The sequence below is a fragment of the Guillardia theta genome (assembly GCF_000315625.1).
Source record: "Guillardia theta CCMP2712 unplaced genomic scaffold GUITHscaffold_75, whole genome shotgun sequence".
NCBI classification, from domain to species: domain Eukaryota; class Cryptophyceae; order Pyrenomonadales; family Geminigeraceae; genus Guillardia; species Guillardia theta.
Window position 1 is genome coordinate 316,111 of NW_005434599.1, and position 19,429 is coordinate 335,539.

A 19,429-nucleotide genomic window follows, 5' to 3' on the forward strand; every position below is an offset into this window, starting at 1 on the left:
CCTGCATGCTCCTGCTGCTTGTTGCTTGATTGCTTGACCCTTAGGCTGCTTGTCTGCGCGGCTTCGCGCTTGGGCTGGCGCTGCCGCGTCTGGGTGCCAGCAGTGCTGGTTCTTTTCGGGCTTGTGTTTTGTGTGTGATTGTGCAGCTTCTCGCTGTGGACTGTGTGCCTGCCGGTTCAGCTTGTTCCTGCTTTGTTTTGCTTGAGGCACTTTTTACCTTCTGCCAGTAAATCCTATATCTTCAGGGCGTTTCATTTTGGACGTCCCCTTCTGCTGCATGTCACAGAGTCACCCCTCCTAGCGACTGTTGCTTGGCCCTTCCTGCTTGCCAGTCTGCGCGGCTTCGTCACGATGCAGACGGTACCGTCGGTGGAGATGGCAAGCCTGAGGGATGAACACTTGAGGAGGCCCGAGTAGTCATGGGCGATGATACCCGGTGACCCAGCCCGGTGTTTGCGAATCTTCTCCAACGCTCAGCGGCAACATGGAGCCAGGAGTCACGAGGTGAGTTGTGATGACGAGCGCGGACGGTCGAGAGCTGACGAGTCAGGCGGCCCGGCCCGGTTGAGGCCCGGGCCGGCCCGGGCCCGGGGTGGCCCGCCCGGCCGGGAATCGGTGCACTCGGAATCCCCGACGGTGGCCAGGCTCTACTAGAAATGACAGTGAAGTACCTTTACTCAAAGTTAAGTTAAAAATCAGTACGAGTACCCGGGCGGCCCGCCGCGGCTTTCCGTTGAGTAGGAGGAGGGCCGTTGGTGATGGCGGGGGGAGCGGGAGGGCAGCAGGTGAAGTTGCCAGCCCTGGCGCTTGGAAGGCGAGAGCATGGCAGCATGACAGCTCGAGACAAGCTCGAGCATGACGAGCTCGCCAGCAGCATGCAGGAGGGACGGCGGGGGAAGTCGGAAGTGAGGATGAGAGGAGGGCATGGGAGAGCAACGGGAGCAGTGAGTGAGAGAAGCCATCGGCACTGCATGGTGGATCAGTCTGTTTCCTCCCTCATGATAGGAAACGTTCCCAAGTACTACACAGTAAAAGTGACCCTAGAATCAGCTGTGGTTGTGATCGACGGGGAAAGCAAGGAGCGAAGTGTGAAAGTTTGCACCTCCATGGACGGAGTGACTTTCACGAGCACAAGCTGCAAGGTCTTGGAGGCAGACAACGCTCTCTCGATCAACGAGACGTATATCTTTCATCCGCAAGGGAGTTTGTTGGGTTCATTTCTGTTAATTCGAGCACTCATGAGCCCTGTCAAGTCAGAGCAGGAAGAGGTTGCGATGGGGGTAGTGGATCTGTCAGGAGCGTCAAGCTCTGACGGGATCATTCGGATCCAACGAAAGCTGAAGAGCGAGGGAAGTAAGTTGCACGTCAGTGTGAACCTGAGCATCCAAGTGTTGCCGCGAAGCAAGTCCTTCTCCATCTCCTGGGGCTCGGAGTCAGATTCCATCTTCAGGCGATCAGGTTTCGCCGTCTCTTCGCGCGGGCTTGTTAGTACTCCCCAACCTTATCAGAAGCGCGGGCTGCCCAAGCACGTGAGCTTCTCGGACCTGAGGTTGGTTCGCAAGGTCGCAGAAGAAGCGGAGGGGTACGAGGTGTGGCGAGCGGTGGATGCGAACAAACGATGGTACACGGTCCGTCGGTTTCTGGTGACGAAGAAGCAGTGCCGTCAGATGCTGACGTCTTGTCTTTCTGGTCTCATCGATATGGAAGGTTTCCGATCTGTTGGGGTCTGCGACGCTTTCCTGGTCGGTCTGAACGTGAGTGTGGTGTTGGATGATGGCGATGGTGTCTATCTGCGAGAAGCAATACAGAAGAATGGAGCTCCGGCCGAGCATGTGACCTCTCTTATCCTGAAGCAAATCTTATCAGCCCTTCAGTACTTGCACGAACATCATTCGAGAATCCACAACGACGTTGACGCGAGGAATGTTGTGTGTTTGAGGAACGGAGAAGTCAGAGTCCGAGGTTTCTGTTACAGTCAGAAGTTGATCGGCACATCTCAAACTTTCTGTGGACCTTACCTGCATATGTCTCCCGAGCGGTTACTTGGGTTAGAATGCTCATTTCCATCAGATGTGTGGAGCCTCGGCATACTCGCTTACGAGCTTGCAACGGGAAATTTGCCAGACAGCTATGTGCAGAACTCTTGTGCATCAAACATCTTAAACTTCAAGAATGTCGTCATCAACCAACCCAGTCCTTCAATCAAGGAGAACGCCAACATATCAAGTCAGTTTCGCCATTTCGTGGATTGTTGTTTGAAGAAGAACGCGCGCTCTCGTGCCACCATCTCAGAGTTGCTCGCTCATTCCTTTTGCAGTCGTCAAGACGCCTGGATCACGACGGTGGGAGCTTGGGTACAGACAGGACAGGCTGCTCATGGAAGGCCACACGAGAAGCGAGGCTCAGTTGTGACGCAGGGCTGACATGGAGGAGAGGGATCGAGAGGGGTGGAAAAATGTATTTACTCGAGAGCAGCTTGCCCTCCTGGTCTACCCGTATTTGTCGGACTTGAGGCTTGACATTCGCTTCTGGCTCGCCTCCATCACTTTCTCCAAATGCCCAGAGGCTGACCGAGTTTCCGGCGAGCTGTAGGAGGGTCGAAGCAGCTCCGACGTCGCTTGCCCTACTAGATCGGTCCTGGCACCTGCGGCTCGTCCTGGAGTCGAGGATCCTTGTTTGATCAACATCTCGCTGACCAGCTTCGTCACAAACTCCGTCAGGTTGTGTCGCTCTTGCAGCTTTTCAAGGGCGCTTTGCTCTCGGCTCTGAGCATACAAGTCCCGCAGTCGCGCCTCTTGATCATGGATCAGCTTCTTAGCCTGTGACAGCTCGTTCTCCAAGTCGTTGATTCGCCTGTCAGGCGTCCCGCCCTTGACGGGCCCGGGCAGCTTCACGTTTCTCTCCAACACGTTGAGACGAGAGTCAGTCAGCGAGCGATGGTCCTGCAGCTGAGCCTCCAGCCGTGCGATCTCTTGCAGGTGGAGGTTGTGCAATGTCTTTCTATCCGTACACAACTCTTCGTACTTCTCGCTCAGCCTCTCGAACTCTTCCAGCTGCTCTCTGCAGCTCTCAGCAACTTTCTCATGTCCCTTCACTATCACATCAAGTTTCGCGCTCACGTTCTCCTTCTCGGTCTTGCAGTCGACGAGCTCAGACCGGCAGGCGCTCACCTGACTTCTCAGGTCTGCCAGCTTCTCATTCAGACCTCCGACCTGACCATCCAGCACTGTCAGCGCCTGCTGCTGAATCTGAACAGCCTCGCTCAGCCTGCGGAAACCTGACTCAGTCCATAGTCTCAGTCGCTGCACTGAATCCTCGGACGCTTGGGTCGAACCCTTCACCACGTTCAACGCATTTCTGAGCTCTGCGATCTCTGGGCCCAGTCTCTGCACTCCTTTGGCGACAAGGGTGAACTGATCTGACGTGTCAACTTTGAACCTGTTCATTTCTCCGCACAAGACGTCGATCTCTTCCACCATGATCTGAGATAACGAGTCGATGACGCTGCCGAGGGATCTCATCTGCTCCTGCACTGACAACACCTCGCTCTTGAGCTGCATGGCCTTCTCAAGCTTCTCAGACACCTGCTTGCGGAACTTGCGCAGATGCCTTGTTGAAACCAACTTCACTGGCGCGTTGCTGGCAAACGGACAGTTGGTAGTGGTGGCAATGATGCCTGCGTAGGGGTGATGCGAGATATCATGCTTCTGGCAACCTCGAGACAGGAGCTGGTTCAACTGAAATGGCCTGGCAAATGCCATTGCTGATCGGACACGGGTTGCGAATAAATAGAGGAGGAAGAAAAAGAGAACGAGATGGCGATGGTGAGGGAGGAGAAGGAATTGAGGGGATACGGAAAGGGCTGACGAGGAAGAAGGGGTGCTTGTGTGGTTGAGTGGGGAAGAGAAGGGTAGGGATATGGAGGGAGTAGGATGAGGAGGAAGGGAGGAGGAGAGGGAGGAGGAGGAGGGGGAGGATGTTCTAGTAGCGCATCACTTCGCCCGACATCATCTCATCCGTTGTTTTTCAATTGGGTAGGCCACCCACCAGTCCTAATCACCGTGAGTCCAGCTAAAGGGATGGGGTGGGGTTATTCTGTCGGGGAATGGGAAACGGGAGGGAGAAGGGAGGGGGAGGGAGAAGGGAGGGGGGAGGGGGGAGGGAAAAGGGAGGGGGGAGGGAGAAGGGAGGGAGAGGAGAGGGGACGGGGATGGAAGAATAAGGCGAGTTGGGGAAGGGAAGGCAGAGATGAAGCCAAGGATGGCGTAGGAGGGCTAGCAGAAGCCAAGGATGGCGTAGGAGGGCTAGCAGAAGCCAAGGATGGCGTAGGAGGGCTAGCAGAAGCCAAGGATGGCGTAGGAGGGCTAGCAGAAGCCAAGGATGGCGTAGGAGGGCTAGCAGAAGCCAAGGATGGCGTAGGAGGGCTAGCAGAAGCCAAGGATGGCGTAGGAGGGCTAGCTGAAGCCAAGGATGGCGTAGGAGGGCTAGCTGAAGCCAAGGATGGCGTAGGAGGGCTAGCAGAAGCCAAGGATGGCGTAGGAGGGCTAGCTGAAGCCAAGGATGGCGTAGGAGGGCTAGCAGAAGCCAAGGATGGCGTAGGAGGGCTAGCAGAAGCCAAGGATGGCGTAGGAGGGCTAGCAGAAGCCAAGGATGGCGTAGGAGGGCTAGCAGAAGCCAAGGATGGCGTAGGAGGGCTAACAGACCAGGTCTGAAGATTGATGATATGTTTGAACATATTTGGTGCACAGGTGCAGAAGCTTGGAATGAATGCGAGGTGAAGAAGAAAATGAGGAATGCCGTGAGAGGAACTGGTGGTGTGAGGCCGGAAGCACCTGGCATAAGCTATTCAGTTATCTTGATCAATCTCTAGGGAAGCTCGAAGATGCTGTTCGAACACAATTACACTCAAGGTCGTTGACTGGCCACGCTCATTCGCCGGCAGCAGAGACCCGTTGAGTGGGTGTATCTAGTAAACATGGTCAAGAGGACAGTCAAGGCATCATTTTATCAAAACTTGATGCTAAGGTGAGCATACCCGCGAAATAAAGATTCATCAAATGTACTTGATCTGACTCTTCTTCTTGAGTCCCTTGTCGCAGTCAAGTGCAGACAAGTGAAGGCGGCTGGCGCATGTACAGACTATGATGCCTCTTCTGCTGACTATGATATCTTTTCATCGACATGAAAAGATATCACATGATGCCTCTTCTGCCAGAGCTATGCTGGCGCATGTACAGACTAAGATGTACAGACTATGATGCCTCTTCTGCCATTGCATGTGGTCGTAAATTCTTCAAAGAAGTTTCCGATATTCAACTTGCGATGACAAAGCTTGGTGTTGGAAAAATTTCCAGAAATTTCCTAATTTTGTTGCTTATTTTGAATATTTTACTAAGCAAACAAATGAAATGTTGATATAATATTCGAAACTCTGAAAATTTCTTTCTCAAGTTTGAAAACTTGTCAAGTCGCGATCCGAATTGATCGACCGTTGCGACATGGCCGCGTGCTGCTTTCTGAGTCGCCGTCGAGCGCCTCCCTCCCCTCCTCCAGCACCTTCCATTCAGCATTCTCCTCCAGCTCCTTCTCTCATACAGTCTCCTCCAGCTCCTTCTCTCATACAGTCTCCTCTAGCTCCTTCTCTCATGCAGTCTCCTCTAGCTTCTCTCTCATCTCCATCCACCCCCCCTCTCGAAAGCTCTCAGCAGCGCCACGCTCATTCACCGTGCGATCGGAGGCTGATCAAGCACAAAGATGGCTTGCAGAAGGTGAACCTCTGCAACACAACAGAGTCGTTGGCCTCGACATCGCCGTTTACTAGTACGTCATCATGTACGGAATCAAAGTCACGAACAGACTGTGAGGAGATTCAGGAGTTTTCACTCCAATTGAGTGCGATGGGGTTGGAGTCTCTTTCACGGAGCGTGCTGAACTCACAGATGCGCTTGGGAGAGATCAAACAGATCATAGATGCCCTTGAGATACCAAAGGACAAGAACTCACAGGAGATGAAAGATGATGTAGCATTGGAATCATCCCGCAGCGGTGAAGGAAGCAACACCAGCATGTCGGAGGTGAACGGCGAGTCGGTCATGATCTTCCTCTCGAGGACCGACAAAAGAAGCCCAGTGGAGGTTGAAAACAGTTACGCGAGATCTGACAGAAGAGCCAAAGAACGCGAGAGTGGATTCAAAGACACAACGCCGCTACGGCGCACGGATGATGTCGTCCCACTCGATCTCAGCCAAGATAGCGCATTAGTTAAAGACCTTCGACGCCCCGATCGGCCGACAGAGCAAGAGGGGCAAATAAGGCAGCAAGATATGCATCGTCAAGAAAATCACAGAAATGTACTGGTCCAGCAGAATGCGAGTGTTGAAAGCACAGCTACACTGGAACAAGATAAAATCTTGTTTCACTTGTTTGTGCAGCAGAAACAAACTGCAGATCTCAAGCACGAGTTAGACGAAGCAAAGCAAGAGCTTGAGCATCTCAAAGCTCAGCTACTTATACCTGAGATAAGAAAGGAATCTCATCTGCAACTGATGCAAGGAACGCTGAAAGAATCATGGATGAAGGTCAGCCCATCAAACCTTCCGTCAGGTTCGGGAGTGACGCCCAACGAAAAGCGAGAGTCGCGAGGAGCAGCAGATAATTGCTCTTATCTTCTTCCCTTGCAGCAAGTCACCAAGGTCGAGGCACTTGCGGCCTCGGGGCATTCCACCAGGTCAAACTCAGATCAAGGCTCGGACTCCCCTGGTTGCCAGCACGTGCATGTCGAGGACAGCGCAGTGATGCAACCTTTTCAAGGAGCTTGCACTCCACCGCTGACAGAGAGTTGTTGCTTCACTCCAGCCTCTTCACCTCGTGCGTCTCCTGCTGAGTGGGATGGCGAACAAGCAGGAGATCATACACCGAACCCGGTGACGCCAGAAGGAGAGGAAGAATGCGAGGACAAGGAGGATGAAGGGGATCACTCTATTCTTGTTGATCTCATTCACACCATCCGATCTTCGCAAAGGTTTCCATCTTCTTTACTCTCTCGTCTGATTTCTCGCAGGTCTCACCTGAGTCGCAACGAGACAAACTCAGCGTCAACTCGGCGGCATCTCGAAATGCGAGCTCCGACTCCGAGCTCGGAGTGCTCGTCGCGCACCTCAGGAGGGCTGGATAGCAACGAGCTGTCTGAAAGCAACACGGAGATGACGGGCTCGCTGCGAGATCTCATGACACACCACACGCTTCCTATCAAGGCACCGCTGCACGTGAGAAGCTCAGCTCCTGGAGGCATGCCCCGGGTTATCCCGACGTTCCGTCTTCGCATCAGTGATGGATCAACTGATTATCAGTGAATATGTACACCATGTATCATCTCTTCGCTCCAGGCCGCTAGATGGCGAGCTCTCTCAGCAACTCCTCAAGTTCTTTATCCTTATCCTTCATGTACGCGTCACCAGTTTCTATCAGGCTGATCGCTTTGTTGATGACCGCCAGCCTGTGTCTGGAGTAGTTACCAACGGGAAGCTTCGACACTCTTGCCTTCTCGTCTAACAAGCATCTTAACTTGGTCTCTATGATACCCGCCAGCTTCTTGTCGGCACCATGGCTGACGCTCTTGGAGTAAGGCTTCGCCTCTCGGGTCAGCTTTCGCTGTCTCCTCGCTGGTCCATGCTCGCTTCTTCCTGCTTCCTCCATCTCGGGGCACTCGGATTAACATTATTATTGTTCACTTTAATATTATTATCTCCCCCATAATAACGTTATAAGTGTATTTAGTGTTACAGTGCTGGTTGCGAAGGAAACATGGGGGTGCATGAAGAAGCGGAGAAATGGAAGGAGAAAGCGATCAAACGATGTAAGAGGAGGAGGGGGAGAGGAGGAGGGGGAGAGGAGGAGGGGGAGAGGAGGAGGGGGAGAGGAGGAGGGGGAGATGATGCGGCGATGAAGGGGAAATAAGGGAGAAGAAAATTGCTGAGGCCGAGGACGAGGAAGGAAGTAGGAAAATGAGGAGGTGGAAGTGAGGGAGTCAGAGCAGCAGAAACAGCGAAATAGCGAAGAAGGAGAGGAAGTAGAAAGAGGGAGGGAGGAGAGGCCGGACGGAGGGAGGAGAGGCAAGGAGCGACTGACGATGGCCTGATGGCTGCACAGCTCCATTCGTCAAGTTCATGATGGAGCACATGGCCAAGAGGGGCTGCCCTGTAGACGAGAGTTTCTTTGTTGTTCGCCATTGCGATGAGAAGGTAGGGGGAGGGTTTGATGAGTCAGCCTCGAGGCAAGGAGGCGTGGTTCTCTGTGAGAATCATCTTCGCAACTACGCGCATACTGGTGACGCCCTCGCTCCTCTCCTTGGCGCCCTCGCTCCTCTCCTTGGCGCCCTCGCTCCTCTCCTTGGCGCCCTCGCTCCTCTCCTTGGCGCCCTCGCTCCTCTCCTCGTCTCTCTGCTACTGTCCCCTTGCCTCCTATCGTGCCCTTCCCCTGCTTGCGTCTTGGTTGCTCACAGCAGGCAGAGATGACGATGACGCACGAGCTCATTCACGCCTACGATCACTGCCGCGCGTTCGTCGATTGGACCAACTGTGTGCATCACGCGTGCAGTGAGATCAGAGCTGCCAACCTGAGCGGCGACTGCAAGTGGTGAGGCACAAGGAGCGCGTGGGGGAGGTGATGGGGAGCAGGTGGCAGGAGATTCTGCGAGGAAACACCGCCTTCCTAGGTCAAGGACGTGCCTGCATCAAGCGACGCGCTGCTCTCTCTGTGTCTATGAATCCGGCATGCTCGGCTCCCGGTTAGTTCCGGAGGGCAGGAGGAGGGCAAAAGGTCCTGAGGGCTCCTGCAGGAGTCGCGCAAGAGGCGGTGGAGAAAGCGTTCGAGCGCTGCTATGCCGACACGAGCCCCTTCGATCGCGTTCCTTGAGCTGCTCATGCAGCTGAAGTGACACAAGCCAGACATGTTTATGAAGCTTAACATGTACATCACCTCAACTATTTACATGCAGTCGATGAAAGCTCACCCAAGCATCTCCCTCCTGGTCTCTTTTCTCCTCTGCTGCATCGCTCGCCGGGTTACCATCCTTCCCCTCCGCCTCCGCGAACTTCTGTGCCACGTGCTCGAGGTGGGCGTAAAGCGTGAGGAGTGAGTGCTTGTTGAGCGGCTTGGTTCCTCCACCTGACAGCTCAGGGAACGAGAAGTAGCGCAGCTCCTCTGCGGTGAACGCTTCCCCTCCCTCCCCCCTCTCCCGGCCCTCCAGCTGCTGCAAGCTTGTGGCGAGAACAGCTTTCAGCCAGCAGGTGGAGGCCGCGGCTCCTTCCAGCGGCAGCGCGTTCACGATCGACTCGGTCAGATACTCGACCTGTCGCTTCAGCACCCGCACGTTCCTTCCCAGCAGCCTCGCGAGCTCAAGAGGATCCGAGCCCTCGTCCTGCTTGATGCTCTCCGCCACAAGGATGCCGTTGAGCTCATCCTTCAGCTCAGCCAGATGGTGCGAGTGGACGCAAGAGCAGGAGAAGTTCTTCTGCTCCTGTCTCCTCCCCTGGGTCTCCCCTGCCTCTCTCAACCTGGCGAGGACGGCAGTCGCGTCGACCGCGCCATGGGCATCAGCCTCTTCGTCTCTGTGCTGGAGGCGAGGGCAGGAGGAGGAGGAGGAGGAGAGCTTCAGCTGCATCATTTCTCGTTCCAAGCTCAGCATCTTCTCGTGCTGTTCAGTGAGGGTCTCTTGCAGGGACGTCACGTCGCTCATGAGGCTGGTGATGATCTCGTTCTTCTCCTGCAGCAGGCTCTCGCTCTTCGTCGCCTTCCTCGTCTCTGCTCTTATTCTCCTCTCAACTGCCGTCGGCAGACTGCGGAAGCGGCTCCTCATGCTAGCGGGCGACAGAGCGTTGCTCTCTTCATCCTCCGCCTCCTCGATCGTCACCTTGCGCACGATCCTCTCGAGGATGTTGGTCCACAACGTGTGCTCCTGCTCGAGCGCCGAGAGGTCCTCGAGGAAGCCATCTGCTAGCCGCCTGCTCCCCTTCACCTCCTCCAGCAGCCACGTGATGCCGCCGAGTAACTGTTTCTGCTCCTCCTCATCTCCCCCCCGCGACTTGGCAGCCTCCTGCTGCTCCCCCGACTCTCCTGCGCGGCGCTCACCAACTTCTTGGCATAGGCAGGAGATGCGGAGGAGTTCAACGGCCTCCTCTAACTCGCTCCTCACCGTCTCCTCCCTCTCATCCGCCTCCTGCTGCGCCTTGACCGCAGCAGTCAGACGAGACCGCAAGCCCTTCATCTCTTCAGCAGAGGTTCGCAGCTCCTCCTCCAGCTCGCCTGCTCTCCGAACCAGTCGCTCCTTCTCCCTCCTGGCTGCCCTCAGCTCCTTTAGGTCATCCGCTCTCTCTCTCCCCAGGGACGCGAGGGGAGAAAGCGTCTGCATCAGATTATCCAGACCAACCAGGAGAGACAACAGACTCTCTTCCTCCCTCCTCGCCTCCTCCTCCACTTCTTGTTCCTCCTCCCTTCTCCTCTCCACGACCATCACTCGCAGTTTTCCTACTTCTTCTTCCAGGCGATCGCATTGGGACACAAGCAAACTATTCTCATCCAGTACCTTTCCCAGCTGCTGCCTCACCTCCTCCAGCTCTCTGGCAGCTCTCTCCGCGTCTGCCGACTCTTTTCGTCGCGTCTCTTCCTGCTCGTCTGCCGCTGCTCGCAGGCGCGTGATCAAGGTCTCCGCTTGTTCCAGCTGCCGGCGAGTCTCGGCGAGCTCAGACGCCTGTTGCATCAAGCGCGAGTCGCTGAGTTGCTGGTGTGCGTGGCGGAGGAGGAGGAGGAGACGATCAGAGACGTTCAGCTCTCCTCGTCCTCCTGCAAGTCTCCACTGAGTCTGATAGCTGACTAGAATCTCAACCATCGCCTCTCGCTCTTCCTCCACTTCCCTTAAGCGTCTCTTTGCACTTTCGAACCCGCGGACAAGGGATGCAACTTTCGCCCAGACGTCCAAACCATCATCCCTCTCCCCCCCCGTCTCCGCGACCAACAACAGCCTCAGCTCTCGCACCATCTTCTCCAGTTTTGCAGTCACCTCCAGCCATCGCTCAGCACATGGCAGAGAAGCTGAAAGGAGTCGGTCGAGCGCTTCCATCACCTCGAGCGTCTCCTCCTGCCATACCCCCACACTTGTCGTCACTTGTCTCGCCTCTCCCTCCAGGTCTTGCGCCACTGTCACCATATCACGAAGCATCTGCCAGCAGGCCGCGTCGTCGCGTCGCATGTTCGACTCAACTTGCAGCATCACGTCGTCAATCTCCTCCTGCGATTGGTTCAGCTCGTCAAGGATGTTCTGAGCGAACGGAAGTGCCGCCCCCACCCATCGCTCCTTCCTGCCCTCTGCCATGGCGAGCAGCCCCAGCAGCTCGTCGTGGCTCTCCTTCCACTCGTTGTTCATGTCAGCGAACACTCGCAGGCAGTCGCTGCGCACATCCGTGAGCTCCGTCAGCATCTCCTCGCACGTTGCTCTGCTTGTCTCCCTCGCTCGCTCTTCCTCCCCCACCAGCTCCATCAACTTCTTCATCTTCTCACTGTCTGACGCTGCCAGTTTCATTTCCTCCTGCAACCTCCTTGCCTCCTCATCGCCTCGCTTCGCTGATTCCTTCGCCTCCTCCAGCACAAGGCTAAGAGACTTGAGGTCTGCCGCGACGTCAAGGACCCGCACGAGGATGTCGGCGACTCTTCCTCCTCTTCGAGCCTCCAGCTGCTCCATGAGCTCATCAAGATGTTTCACTTGCTCTTCTATCACCCGCATCTCCTCTTGCATGCGTCGCATGTGAGCAAGCTTGCTTTCTTCCGACCTTATCCTCCTACTCAGCTCCTCCTTGGCCTGCCCCAGCTCTTCCTTGGCCTGCCCCAGCTCTTCCTTGGCCTGCCCCAGCTCTTCCTTGGCCTGCCCCAGCTCCTCCTTGGCCTGCCCCAGCTCTTCCTTGGCCTGCCCCAGCTCCTCCTTGGCCTGCCCCAGCTCTTCCTTGGCCTGCCCCAGCTCGCTCTTGAGCATCGCCTCCTTGCTCTTGACCTTTCTGAGCTCGTCTTTCTCCAGCAATTGACCAGCTTGACTTTCCTGCAGCTCAAGTCTCATGATTTCCAGCTCTCGCCGCATGCTCGCCGCCTCCGCCTCCTTCTCCGCCAATTTCTGTTTCTCCTCCATCACCCACGTCTCCAGCTCTTGCATGCGGACCTCAGAAGCTTCCATGCAATCTCGCGAGCTCGCAGCTTGCTGAGCTTGCAGCGCCAACAACTTGAACAACAACCTGCCCCATCGCCAACAGACTTTCTCCTCCCTCTTCTCCTCCCTCTTCTCCTCTCGCCTCCCCTTCAGCAGCTTGTCAAACTGTGCGGCCTGACTTCGAGCTTCCTCTTCGTAGGCAGACTGAAAACTTGAAAGCTGCTGAGAGGCGGCGAGGAGAGCGCGTGAGACGTCAAGGCCGTCGCTCCTGACCGCCACGAGTCTCCTCTTCATAGCAGCCACAATCGACGACAAGCCAGCAGGAGCACAGCCGCACGCAGCCCTTGCAGACAGGATCTCGTTCCTCAGACATCGCAGTTGTTCCTCAAGCTTTTCAGCACTGTCGAGGCTCAGCTGGATCTCCTGGTGGACTTTGTGCTCCTCCTCTCGGGCCTCAACTTGACAGCCATGCACGAGGCTTGTCGCTTCCTCAAGTTGGAGGAGCATCGAGAAGACGGTCTGCGCTTTCTCGTCGCGCCCCTCCAGCAGCATCGCAAGGGTCAGGGAGCAGGTCGATGAGAGTCGATCGCAGTCAGACAGCAGCTGCTCGATCTTGAGCTCCTCCTTCTTCGAGGTTTCTTGCTGTTCACCTCGCAGCATCTCAACAGTCGCAGCTTGTCCTCTTGCTTCGGCTTGCAGCTCCTCCCTCCTCTTCCTGCTCAGCTCAACTTCTTTCAGACATCTCCTCATCTTCCCTTCTATAAGTTCAAGCGCGTCTAGCGTTACTTCCTCGCACTCCTGCCCCTCTTGAACCAGCTCGACAACATCGCGCAAGTCAAGGCCCTCACGGCACAAGTCCTTCAGTTGCAATGCCATTGCTCGAGCATGCAGCAGCTGCGACTCAGCATGCCGTCGCTTCCTCGTCTCTCTGTGCGACTTCATCAGGTGGAAGTGCTGCTGTAAACTCATCCGATTCTCCGCAGCCTCTTGCAGCTTCTCGTTCCTCTTGCACGTTTCAGCCCTTCGCCCCTCAAGCTCCTCCACCTGCCGTCTCGCCACCTCCAGCTGGTCTCCCATCTTCCTCGCCACCTGCTCGAGCTGCTCGAGCTGCTCCTCCACTCGTGTCTGCACGTGCTCTTGTTCTGCTTGCCGAGTCGCCACGAGCTGAGCCTGCAAGGCCATCTCCCCCGCCGCCCGCTGAGACCCTCGTTGAGCCTGCTCAAGCTGCAAGGTGACCCGCACCAGCTTCTGTTTCTCCTCTGCCCTCTCCTCTTCTCGATTCTTCAATGCCTCCCTCGCGAGCTTCAGTTCCGCCTGTGACGTCTGCAACTTCAGCTGCAGTTCCTCCATACCATGAGCTCGGGCCCTCTGCTGCTCCTGCGCTGCTTCGGATTGTCGTCGCAACGAGCTCAAGCTTTCTTTCACCTCTCCTTGCATCTGCAGGCACATCTCGGCGATCTTGAGACTCTCTTGCTTCACCTGCCAGGCTTCTCGCGCCCCGTCTGACCTCAACTTCTCCAGCCTCATTCCCAGCCTGTCGCATCGCATCCTCATCGGCCCGCACGTCTCGCTCAACCTGCACATCAACTCGTCCACCTCCGACACTTGACGCAGCAACTTGTCAACTTGATCGTCTCCATGTTCCAGCAGCTGCTGCCTCGCATCAGTTCTCTCTCCTCCTCCAACTTCACTGCACCTTCTCTTGCGCCTCTGCTCGTCGTCCTTCCTGCGTCAACCCGCTCGCAATCTCTGAGCTCAACATGCGCAACTCGAGAAACTCCCGGGAGAGGACGCGAAGACTCCTTCTGCTCTCGTCCTTGATGACCTGCCATGCGGTAAGCTGCTTCATCGCCCTCTTTCCCTTCTCCTCTCATGCCTCGTGGGTTTCTCGCAGTCTCTCGCAGTTTCTCCTTTCCTGCTGCAGCTCCTCCCTGCTCCTCTCCAGCTCACGCGACAGTCTCTCGCTTTCCTCGTGCGACACCTGCACCATCGTCAGGGGCGGCAAGCAATCAGCAAGCAGGAGACCCTCGTCTGCTCAATCGCTCGTCTGCTCTCTTGCGTCAAACTTTCGTTCCGGTGCATCACAGCCACCAGCTGCTCCATCACGTCGCGCATCTGCTTCTCCAGCAGACCCTCCATGCTCTTCACCTTCTGCTTCAGACCCTCTGCCTCCTGCACCCACATGACCTCGTTAAACTCCCGCACCAGTTAGCACCTTGCTGTCATGCTTCGCCTTCCCATCCAGCTCATTGCGCGCATCTTCCAACTCTCTGAAGACAAGGATAAGGAGAATGCAAGTCAGCATCGCCTCCTTCCTCTACCTGATCAGTCGCTCCTTCTCCTCGTTTTCTCGCGTCACGACCTCCACATTTCTCTTTGCCATCGCTGCCTCTTCCTTGGCTCTCTTCGCCTCTACCGCGTATTTTTCCTTCACTCCGATCAGCTCGTCCAAGAAAGCTTTTGCACCTCCCGAAGCCGAACTCGCACCAACCTGCATGGAGTCATTGGGAGGGTACAGGAACACAAGAAAGAAGGGCCCGAGAGAGGAACAGGAAAAGAAGCAGGATTAGGAGTAGGAGTAGGCCTAAGTAGGAGTAGGAGTAGGAGGAGCAGGAGTAGGGGTAGGAGCAGGAGTAGGGGTAGGGGTAGGAAGGGGTAGGGGAGTGCAGCTTGCATCTACTTGGAGTTGAAGACGATTTATGCGATCTCTCTGCTCGGATATCGTCTTGTCTCTGTGCTCGAGCTCTTCCTCGGATTGCTGCAATTGATCTCGAAGCTTTCTGTTGTCATGCTGGAAGGCAGCGTCAGCTTTCTCACGCGAGAGCATCGTCGTCTTTACATCAGCTTGTTCAACAGCGTTCTGAAGTTGTGCCACATGCTCTTGTAGCTCATGGATGTATCCTTCCTTGGTCGAGCACTCTGTCTTGCTCTGCTCCAGCGCGACTTCCAGCTCCTGCACGTTCTTCTGGTAGCCTCGAGCCTGCAGCCTCGCGTCATCCGCGGGCCCATCCACATCATCCTCACCTGAGCGTCAAGTCGCTCGAGCTGATGACTCAGGCGCTGAAGGAGCGACTCCTGACTCACGGGGCTCGCAGATCCTGACTTGCTTCCTCCCTGACTCAGCCCGCTGGCTTGCCCAAGCGCTCGCTTCTCTCCGGCAGCTGCCTGTACAACTGAGGGGCTGAATTGCTTCCCAACGAGAGGCGAAGGCTGCTGGGACCGGAAGCTGCTGTCCGATCGTGGAGGAAGAGGAGGAAAGGGGGGAGAGCTGGACTGCGAAGTCACTGACGGAGCAGGCATGTCTCGGAACGCTGGGATCTCGTCGTCCGGGGGAGGAGTAGACGGCAACTTCTTTTTCTTTCTCCCTGACCGTCGCTGAAGCTGAGCTCTGATGGGGATCTTTGCCCATCCCCTCTCCAGCTCGATCTCAACGAGCGAGAGAGGTTCTCCGCGCAGCAGCTGGTTGATGGCAAGCATGGTGAGGCCCTGCACAAAGTCAAGAGATAAGCGAGGCTTTCACGACCAAGGCAACGTACCTCAACTGGCTGACCGTCGATGGACCGCAACGTGTCTCCGAGCTGCAGCTTGCTTCCTTCCGTGCCTCCAGTGACCTAAGCTCGATCAACCTTGTTCATGGAGGTACCTCCATCCCTACCTTGCATGTTCCATCCAATGCCGACAAGCCGAACTTGACGCGAACGCCTGTGTTCCTGTTGTTGCCATCGCGACCAGCATCGCTCAACGTGGATGAGGCGACGCTGACCTCGGAGTCTGACATGTTGAAGCTCTAGCTCATGAGGAAGAGCATGTTCATGCACGGCAGCAGCGCATGTTACCTCCTACTAGTCCTGGTATGCCAGCTTGCTCCCGCCATGTGGCATTACCTCGCTTCCCATCGCGATCTACCCCCACGACAACATGCAAGTTGACAATGGTGCTAGCTTATGCTATATTACCTTTATGCTACTTATGAAATCGTCTGACTATGACCTGATCTCTCTGAAGGTATCAACCACTACCCCCTCCCACTGCTGCCATCGATTTCTACTGAAATATCAGCTTATCAATTTTTCAACGATTATTTCAATTATTTAGGGGTAAATTGAAAATCTAACATTATAATTGAAAAAAACGTTCATGATCAAAACCGATTTAACTCGATGATTGCAACCGATTTAACTCGAGTCTAATCGTGATTCAATTCGATTTAAATCCGCTTCTATGCGACCACCCGCGTTGATAGTATGACGGGAAGTGTTTGGGGGTAGCGAGAGAGAGAGGGAGAGAAGAGAGATGAAGAGGAACAAGGGGATGGAGGAAGGTATTCAACAATTGCACATCGAAACAAGGACGACTACAAGCAGAAGGATTTGCTGACGAGCATTCAATGAGAAAAACGACCCTCCAAGTCTCGCAGGTTTGTCTTCTCTTGCTCGCATGTTCTCTCGAGCTGGTATCCGTGTGGACCGAGCTGCCTTCCCGGCCCATGTATCGTTTGCGGGGAGGAGGAATGCACATGCACGAGGAGGAGAGTGGAGACTCTTGGTCGTCCTTAAGCAGCGAGGAGAAGAAGCGGAAGAGCAAGCTGGAAGAACTGGACAACATGGCAGACGGGGTAGGAGCGAGTCTGCTGCGAAAGATGGGCTACGATGGTGGAGGACTCGGTCAGCGAGAGCAAGGGAAACCGAATGCGATAGAAGTTGAAGCGCAGAAGCAGAGCTCACGGGCGGGGATCGGCAAGCCTCATCTTGTTGTGTCCGCCTAATTCATCGTTGCAGGACTACGTGAAAGGAGTGCAAAGGCACAAGGCGACTTCTTGTTCAGCGAGAGGTGAAACTCTCTTCTATCCCCCGTCGGCTCCACATCCTCACCTTCTCCCAGCGATTTCTCGGATGAAAAAACTGCGGGAGGAAAATACGGAGGGCTAAAGAGAGCGTGGGACAACAAGTCGCTACGAGTATGCAGGAGGGAGAGGATGTGATGAAAGCGACAGGTTTAGAAAAGCTTTTGGTCGAGAGAAGGTCAGGAGAAGCAAGAAGAAAACTGACCAGACATTGGTAGATCACCTGATCCTAACGTGATGACCTGAGAGGCTGCAGGAATTTGATGCGAACACTACTCGTTCGAGTAAAATGAGCCAGCGGTTTTGTGAATCTTTCGACGAGAAATATGGAGAGGTGCTGGGAGAGGAAAGCGCGGGATCTTTGAGAGAGAACGAGCAGGGAGGTGCGAGTCCTGCCCATCCTCAGGGTCCTCTACTCTCTTACTGGCCCAGCAGCTCCCTCACATCCTCCCAAGCGAACCAACTGGAAGGAGTTCGACGCGATGAGCCGTGAACAAGCAAGACCTCGCAAGTAGTCCAGACTCAGGTGGTTTGATGAGATGGCGTCGCTCACTTGCGATGTCTCAGGCGAGAGAAGCCCGATGACATGGAAGAGTTGTTTCGATTCCGAGAAAGAAACAGGTGGCGAATCATGTCCTCTGATCGCCTAAGCCCCTGCAGAAACAAGACAGAAGCAGGAGCGTACCAAGACAAGGAATTCTCGGACGTGTCAGGTGTCACGAGCAGATACGACGTCGATGATCTAACTGTGTGTGCAGACAAGGATGAGTCTGAGAGCAATCAAAGTCTGGAGGTGAAGACCGAAGTGAAGGTTGACATGGGGTTGTGGTGAGGACTTGAATCATGGGATTGTCTTCCAGCCCAACAAGATTCAAGGAGAATACTTCGATCCTGCTGGTCGTCACCTCCTGTGTTGACGTGGCTACTCGTGAACGCTTGCTTGCAGTTCCCTTCCTTCCGCTATCGGAGCATTCAGACCCAAACGAGTGAGGATGCAGATATTTACTTCTCGCCTCTCACTATTCCTTCTCTCTTCTCCTTGTCTTCCTTGCTTCTCACGTGCTTTCAGAGCTGATGTGCCAAAGCGATCGGCGAGACCGCAAAGGACGCGGCAGAGAGGAGCAGACACGGCAGAGGTAGCCAAGGCAGCGGGTGATGGGCGGAGAGTCTCCTCTATGAAACGCAAGAGAAATGAAAGTCCTCCATGTGAGACGCCTGCTGATCGATTTTGAAATTGACGAGGGGAAAGCAGCAGACGGGACTCGCCGGAAGGAGAAGAGGAAGAGGATGGATCAGGTGCTGGCGTTTGCTCGTGTGCCTGCTGCTGATTCTCTCAAGCTTCCTGCTCGAGAGCCTCAAGAAGGTGAGTCAACCCCAGCACGACTAGAGTTGACCAGCTGTGCTGCAGCTGCAGAAGATCAACAAGTCAACCTGAGCGACGCGTTGAAGACATGTCTGCCTGCCTGCCTTGTCTATGTGAATGTCTTGACCGCAGTTGACCCCCATCAGTCCAAGCCCACCTACAGGCCATCGCACAAGACGAGAACAAGATGTTTAGGAAAGAGAAGGAAGAGAAGGAAGAGAAGGTTGTTCCTGTCCATGCTGCTTGTGAACTGAGAAAGTGAGGCTTCAGATCTCAGCAGAGAAGAGCTCCTCACAATTTGCGGTGTGACGTGTTACCTTCCTTTTCTTGTTGCTGATCGGCTGTCAGAGTTCGCTGCAGGCCCTCAAGCACCAGTGCCTGGCAGAGGAAGACAATGTGCTTCTGCTCTTGCTCTGCGTCCCCTCACCCGCTGCGTCAGGTTGCCAAAGAAATCTCAGCAGCTGCCGGGGAGGCGAGTCGAGCGCAGGCGGTGACGTACACGAGGAGCTTCAGAGATGAGATGAGAGACCCAGCGATGAACAGCAGCTGTAAGGCTAGCGAAGCGACGGAGGAGGACTGACTAGCACGACAGTTCTTGTCAAGAGCAAGACGGGGAGACACCAGGACGACCCGGACGCGCTTGTCAAGGTGGCAGCTGAGAGCACAGTATGGAAGCTTCTCACGAGCACTGCAGCTCATGCACGAGCCTCCTGGCGGTTGGACGGAGCCGAAAGGTGGACTGGAGAGGTGAGAGTGAGAGTCTCCAGCACTTGCTCAGCTGAGTTGCCTTACAGGTGGATGGAGAACCAAGACTTGGACTTTGAACCTCCGGTCAACGTGTTATCACAGCAGAAAGAAGGTATGACAGCAAATCACCTCCCTCTCCCTCTCCCTCTCCCTCTCCCTCTCCCTCTCCCTCTTCCTCTTCCTCTTCCTCTTCCTCTTCCTCTTCCTCTTCCTCTTCCCCCCTCTTCCTCCCCCTCCCCCTCCCCCTCCCCTTCTCCCTCCCCTTCTCCCTCTCCCTCTCCCTCTC

The 19,429-nt window shown here is 55.3% G+C and overlaps 8 protein-coding genes across 8 annotated transcripts in view; 6 read left to right on the forward strand and 2 right to left on the reverse strand.

The window, feature by feature from the left end:
- Window positions 1–758: 758 nt before the first annotated feature.
- On the forward strand, window positions 759–1,836 carry GUITHDRAFT_143483 (hypothetical protein; the record flags this gene model as incomplete). The annotated part of the gene is made up of 2 exons (XM_005826421.1): window positions 759–1,754; window positions 1,801–1,836. 2 exons carry the CDS (start codon window positions 759–761, stop codon window positions 1,834–1,836), a joined length of 1,032 nt encoding a protein of 343 aa, XP_005826478.1.
- Window positions 1,837–1,913: 77 nt separating this feature from the next.
- GUITHDRAFT_154434 (hypothetical protein) lies at window positions 1,914–2,652 on the forward strand. Its single transcript, XM_005826422.1, has one exon. The coding sequence runs from the start codon at window positions 2,025–2,027 to the stop codon at window positions 2,421–2,423; it is 399 nt and encodes a 132-aa protein (XP_005826479.1). The 5' UTR covers window positions 1,914–2,024; the 3' UTR covers window positions 2,424–2,652.
- Window positions 2,653–4,079: 1,427 nt separating this feature from the next.
- GUITHDRAFT_114466 (hypothetical protein) lies at window positions 4,080–4,778 on the forward strand (the record flags this gene model as incomplete). Its single annotated transcript, XM_005826423.1, has 3 exons — window positions 4,080–4,084; window positions 4,247–4,706; window positions 4,749–4,778. 3 exons carry the CDS (start codon window positions 4,080–4,082, stop codon window positions 4,776–4,778), a joined length of 495 nt encoding a protein of 164 aa, XP_005826480.1.
- Window positions 4,779–7,020: 2,242 nt separating this feature from the next.
- GUITHDRAFT_154435 (hypothetical protein) lies at window positions 7,021–7,701 on the reverse strand. Its single transcript, XM_005826424.1, has one exon. It carries the CDS (start codon window positions 7,693–7,695, stop codon window positions 7,390–7,392), a length of 306 nt encoding a protein of 101 aa, XP_005826481.1. The 5' UTR covers window positions 7,696–7,701; the 3' UTR covers window positions 7,021–7,389.
- A 98-nt stretch (window positions 7,702–7,799) lies between these two features.
- Window positions 7,800–9,016, forward strand: GUITHDRAFT_154436 (hypothetical protein). Its single transcript, XM_005826425.1, has 5 exons — window positions 7,800–7,855; window positions 8,149–8,325; window positions 8,508–8,634; window positions 8,676–8,785; window positions 8,837–9,016. Exons 1-5 carry the CDS (start codon window positions 7,804–7,806, stop codon window positions 8,911–8,913), a joined length of 543 nt encoding a protein of 180 aa, XP_005826482.1. The 5' UTR covers window positions 7,800–7,803; the 3' UTR covers window positions 8,914–9,016.
- GUITHDRAFT_114470 (hypothetical protein) lies at window positions 8,978–15,968 on the reverse strand (the record flags this gene model as incomplete). Its single annotated transcript, XM_005826426.1, has 10 exons — window positions 8,978–13,843; window positions 13,887–13,939; window positions 14,141–14,171; window positions 14,216–14,362; window positions 14,406–14,460; window positions 14,512–14,681; window positions 14,871–15,170; window positions 15,215–15,676; window positions 15,727–15,801; window positions 15,846–15,968. The coding sequence occupies 10 exons, from the start codon at window positions 15,966–15,968 to the stop codon at window positions 8,978–8,980; spliced, it is 6,282 nt and encodes a 2,093-aa protein (XP_005826483.1).
- Window positions 15,969–16,577: 609 nt separating this feature from the next.
- GUITHDRAFT_143488 (hypothetical protein) lies at window positions 16,578–18,108 on the forward strand (the record flags this gene model as incomplete). Its single annotated transcript, XM_005826427.1, has 10 exons — window positions 16,578–16,854; window positions 16,969–17,020; window positions 17,184–17,211; window positions 17,290–17,416; window positions 17,469–17,544; window positions 17,601–17,654; window positions 17,694–17,746; window positions 17,792–17,861; window positions 17,980–18,019; window positions 18,103–18,108. 10 exons carry the CDS (start codon window positions 16,578–16,580, stop codon window positions 18,106–18,108), a joined length of 783 nt encoding a protein of 260 aa, XP_005826484.1.
- Window positions 18,109–18,377: 269 nt separating this feature from the next.
- The window catches only part of GUITHDRAFT_154437 (hypothetical protein), a 2,320-nt gene continuing 1,268 nt past the window's right edge, over window positions 18,378–19,429 (forward strand). The window contains exons 1-9 of the mRNA XM_005826428.1: window positions 18,378–18,396; window positions 18,442–18,486; window positions 18,543–18,619; window positions 18,667–18,699; window positions 18,745–18,792; window positions 18,836–18,944; window positions 18,989–19,044; window positions 19,091–19,143; window positions 19,191–19,255. Of these exons, the coding sequence (XP_005826485.1) occupies window positions 18,584–18,619; window positions 18,667–18,699; window positions 18,745–18,792; window positions 18,836–18,944; window positions 18,989–19,044; window positions 19,091–19,143; window positions 19,191–19,255 (400 nt within the window). The 5' untranslated portion in view covers window positions 18,378–18,396; window positions 18,442–18,486; window positions 18,543–18,583. The remainder of the gene's footprint in view (window positions 18,397–18,441; window positions 18,487–18,542; window positions 18,620–18,666; window positions 18,700–18,744; window positions 18,793–18,835; window positions 18,945–18,988; window positions 19,045–19,090; window positions 19,144–19,190; window positions 19,256–19,429) is intronic.

Excerpts from the sequence above, each read along its gene's own strand:
- GUITHDRAFT_154434 (XM_005826422.1), top strand. The coding sequence starts at position 2,025 with ATGTCTCCCGAGCGGTTACTTGGGTTAGAATGCTCATTTCCATCAGAT.
- GUITHDRAFT_154435 (XM_005826424.1), bottom strand. The coding sequence starts at position 7,695 with ATGGAGGAAGCAGGAAGAAGCGAGCATGGACCAGCGAGGAGACAGCGA.
- GUITHDRAFT_154436 (XM_005826425.1), top strand. The coding sequence starts at position 7,804 with ATGGGGGTGCATGAAGAAGCGGAGAAATGGAAGGAGAAAGCGATCAAA. Across the intron at positions 7,856-8,148 it reads GGAGAAAGCGATCAAACGAT|CTCCATTCGTCAAGTTCATG; the intron begins GTAAGAGGAGGA and ends ATGGCTGCACAG. Across the intron at positions 8,326-8,507 it reads TCGCAACTACGCGCATACTG|AGATGACGATGACGCACGAG; the intron begins GTGACGCCCTCG and ends CACAGCAGGCAG.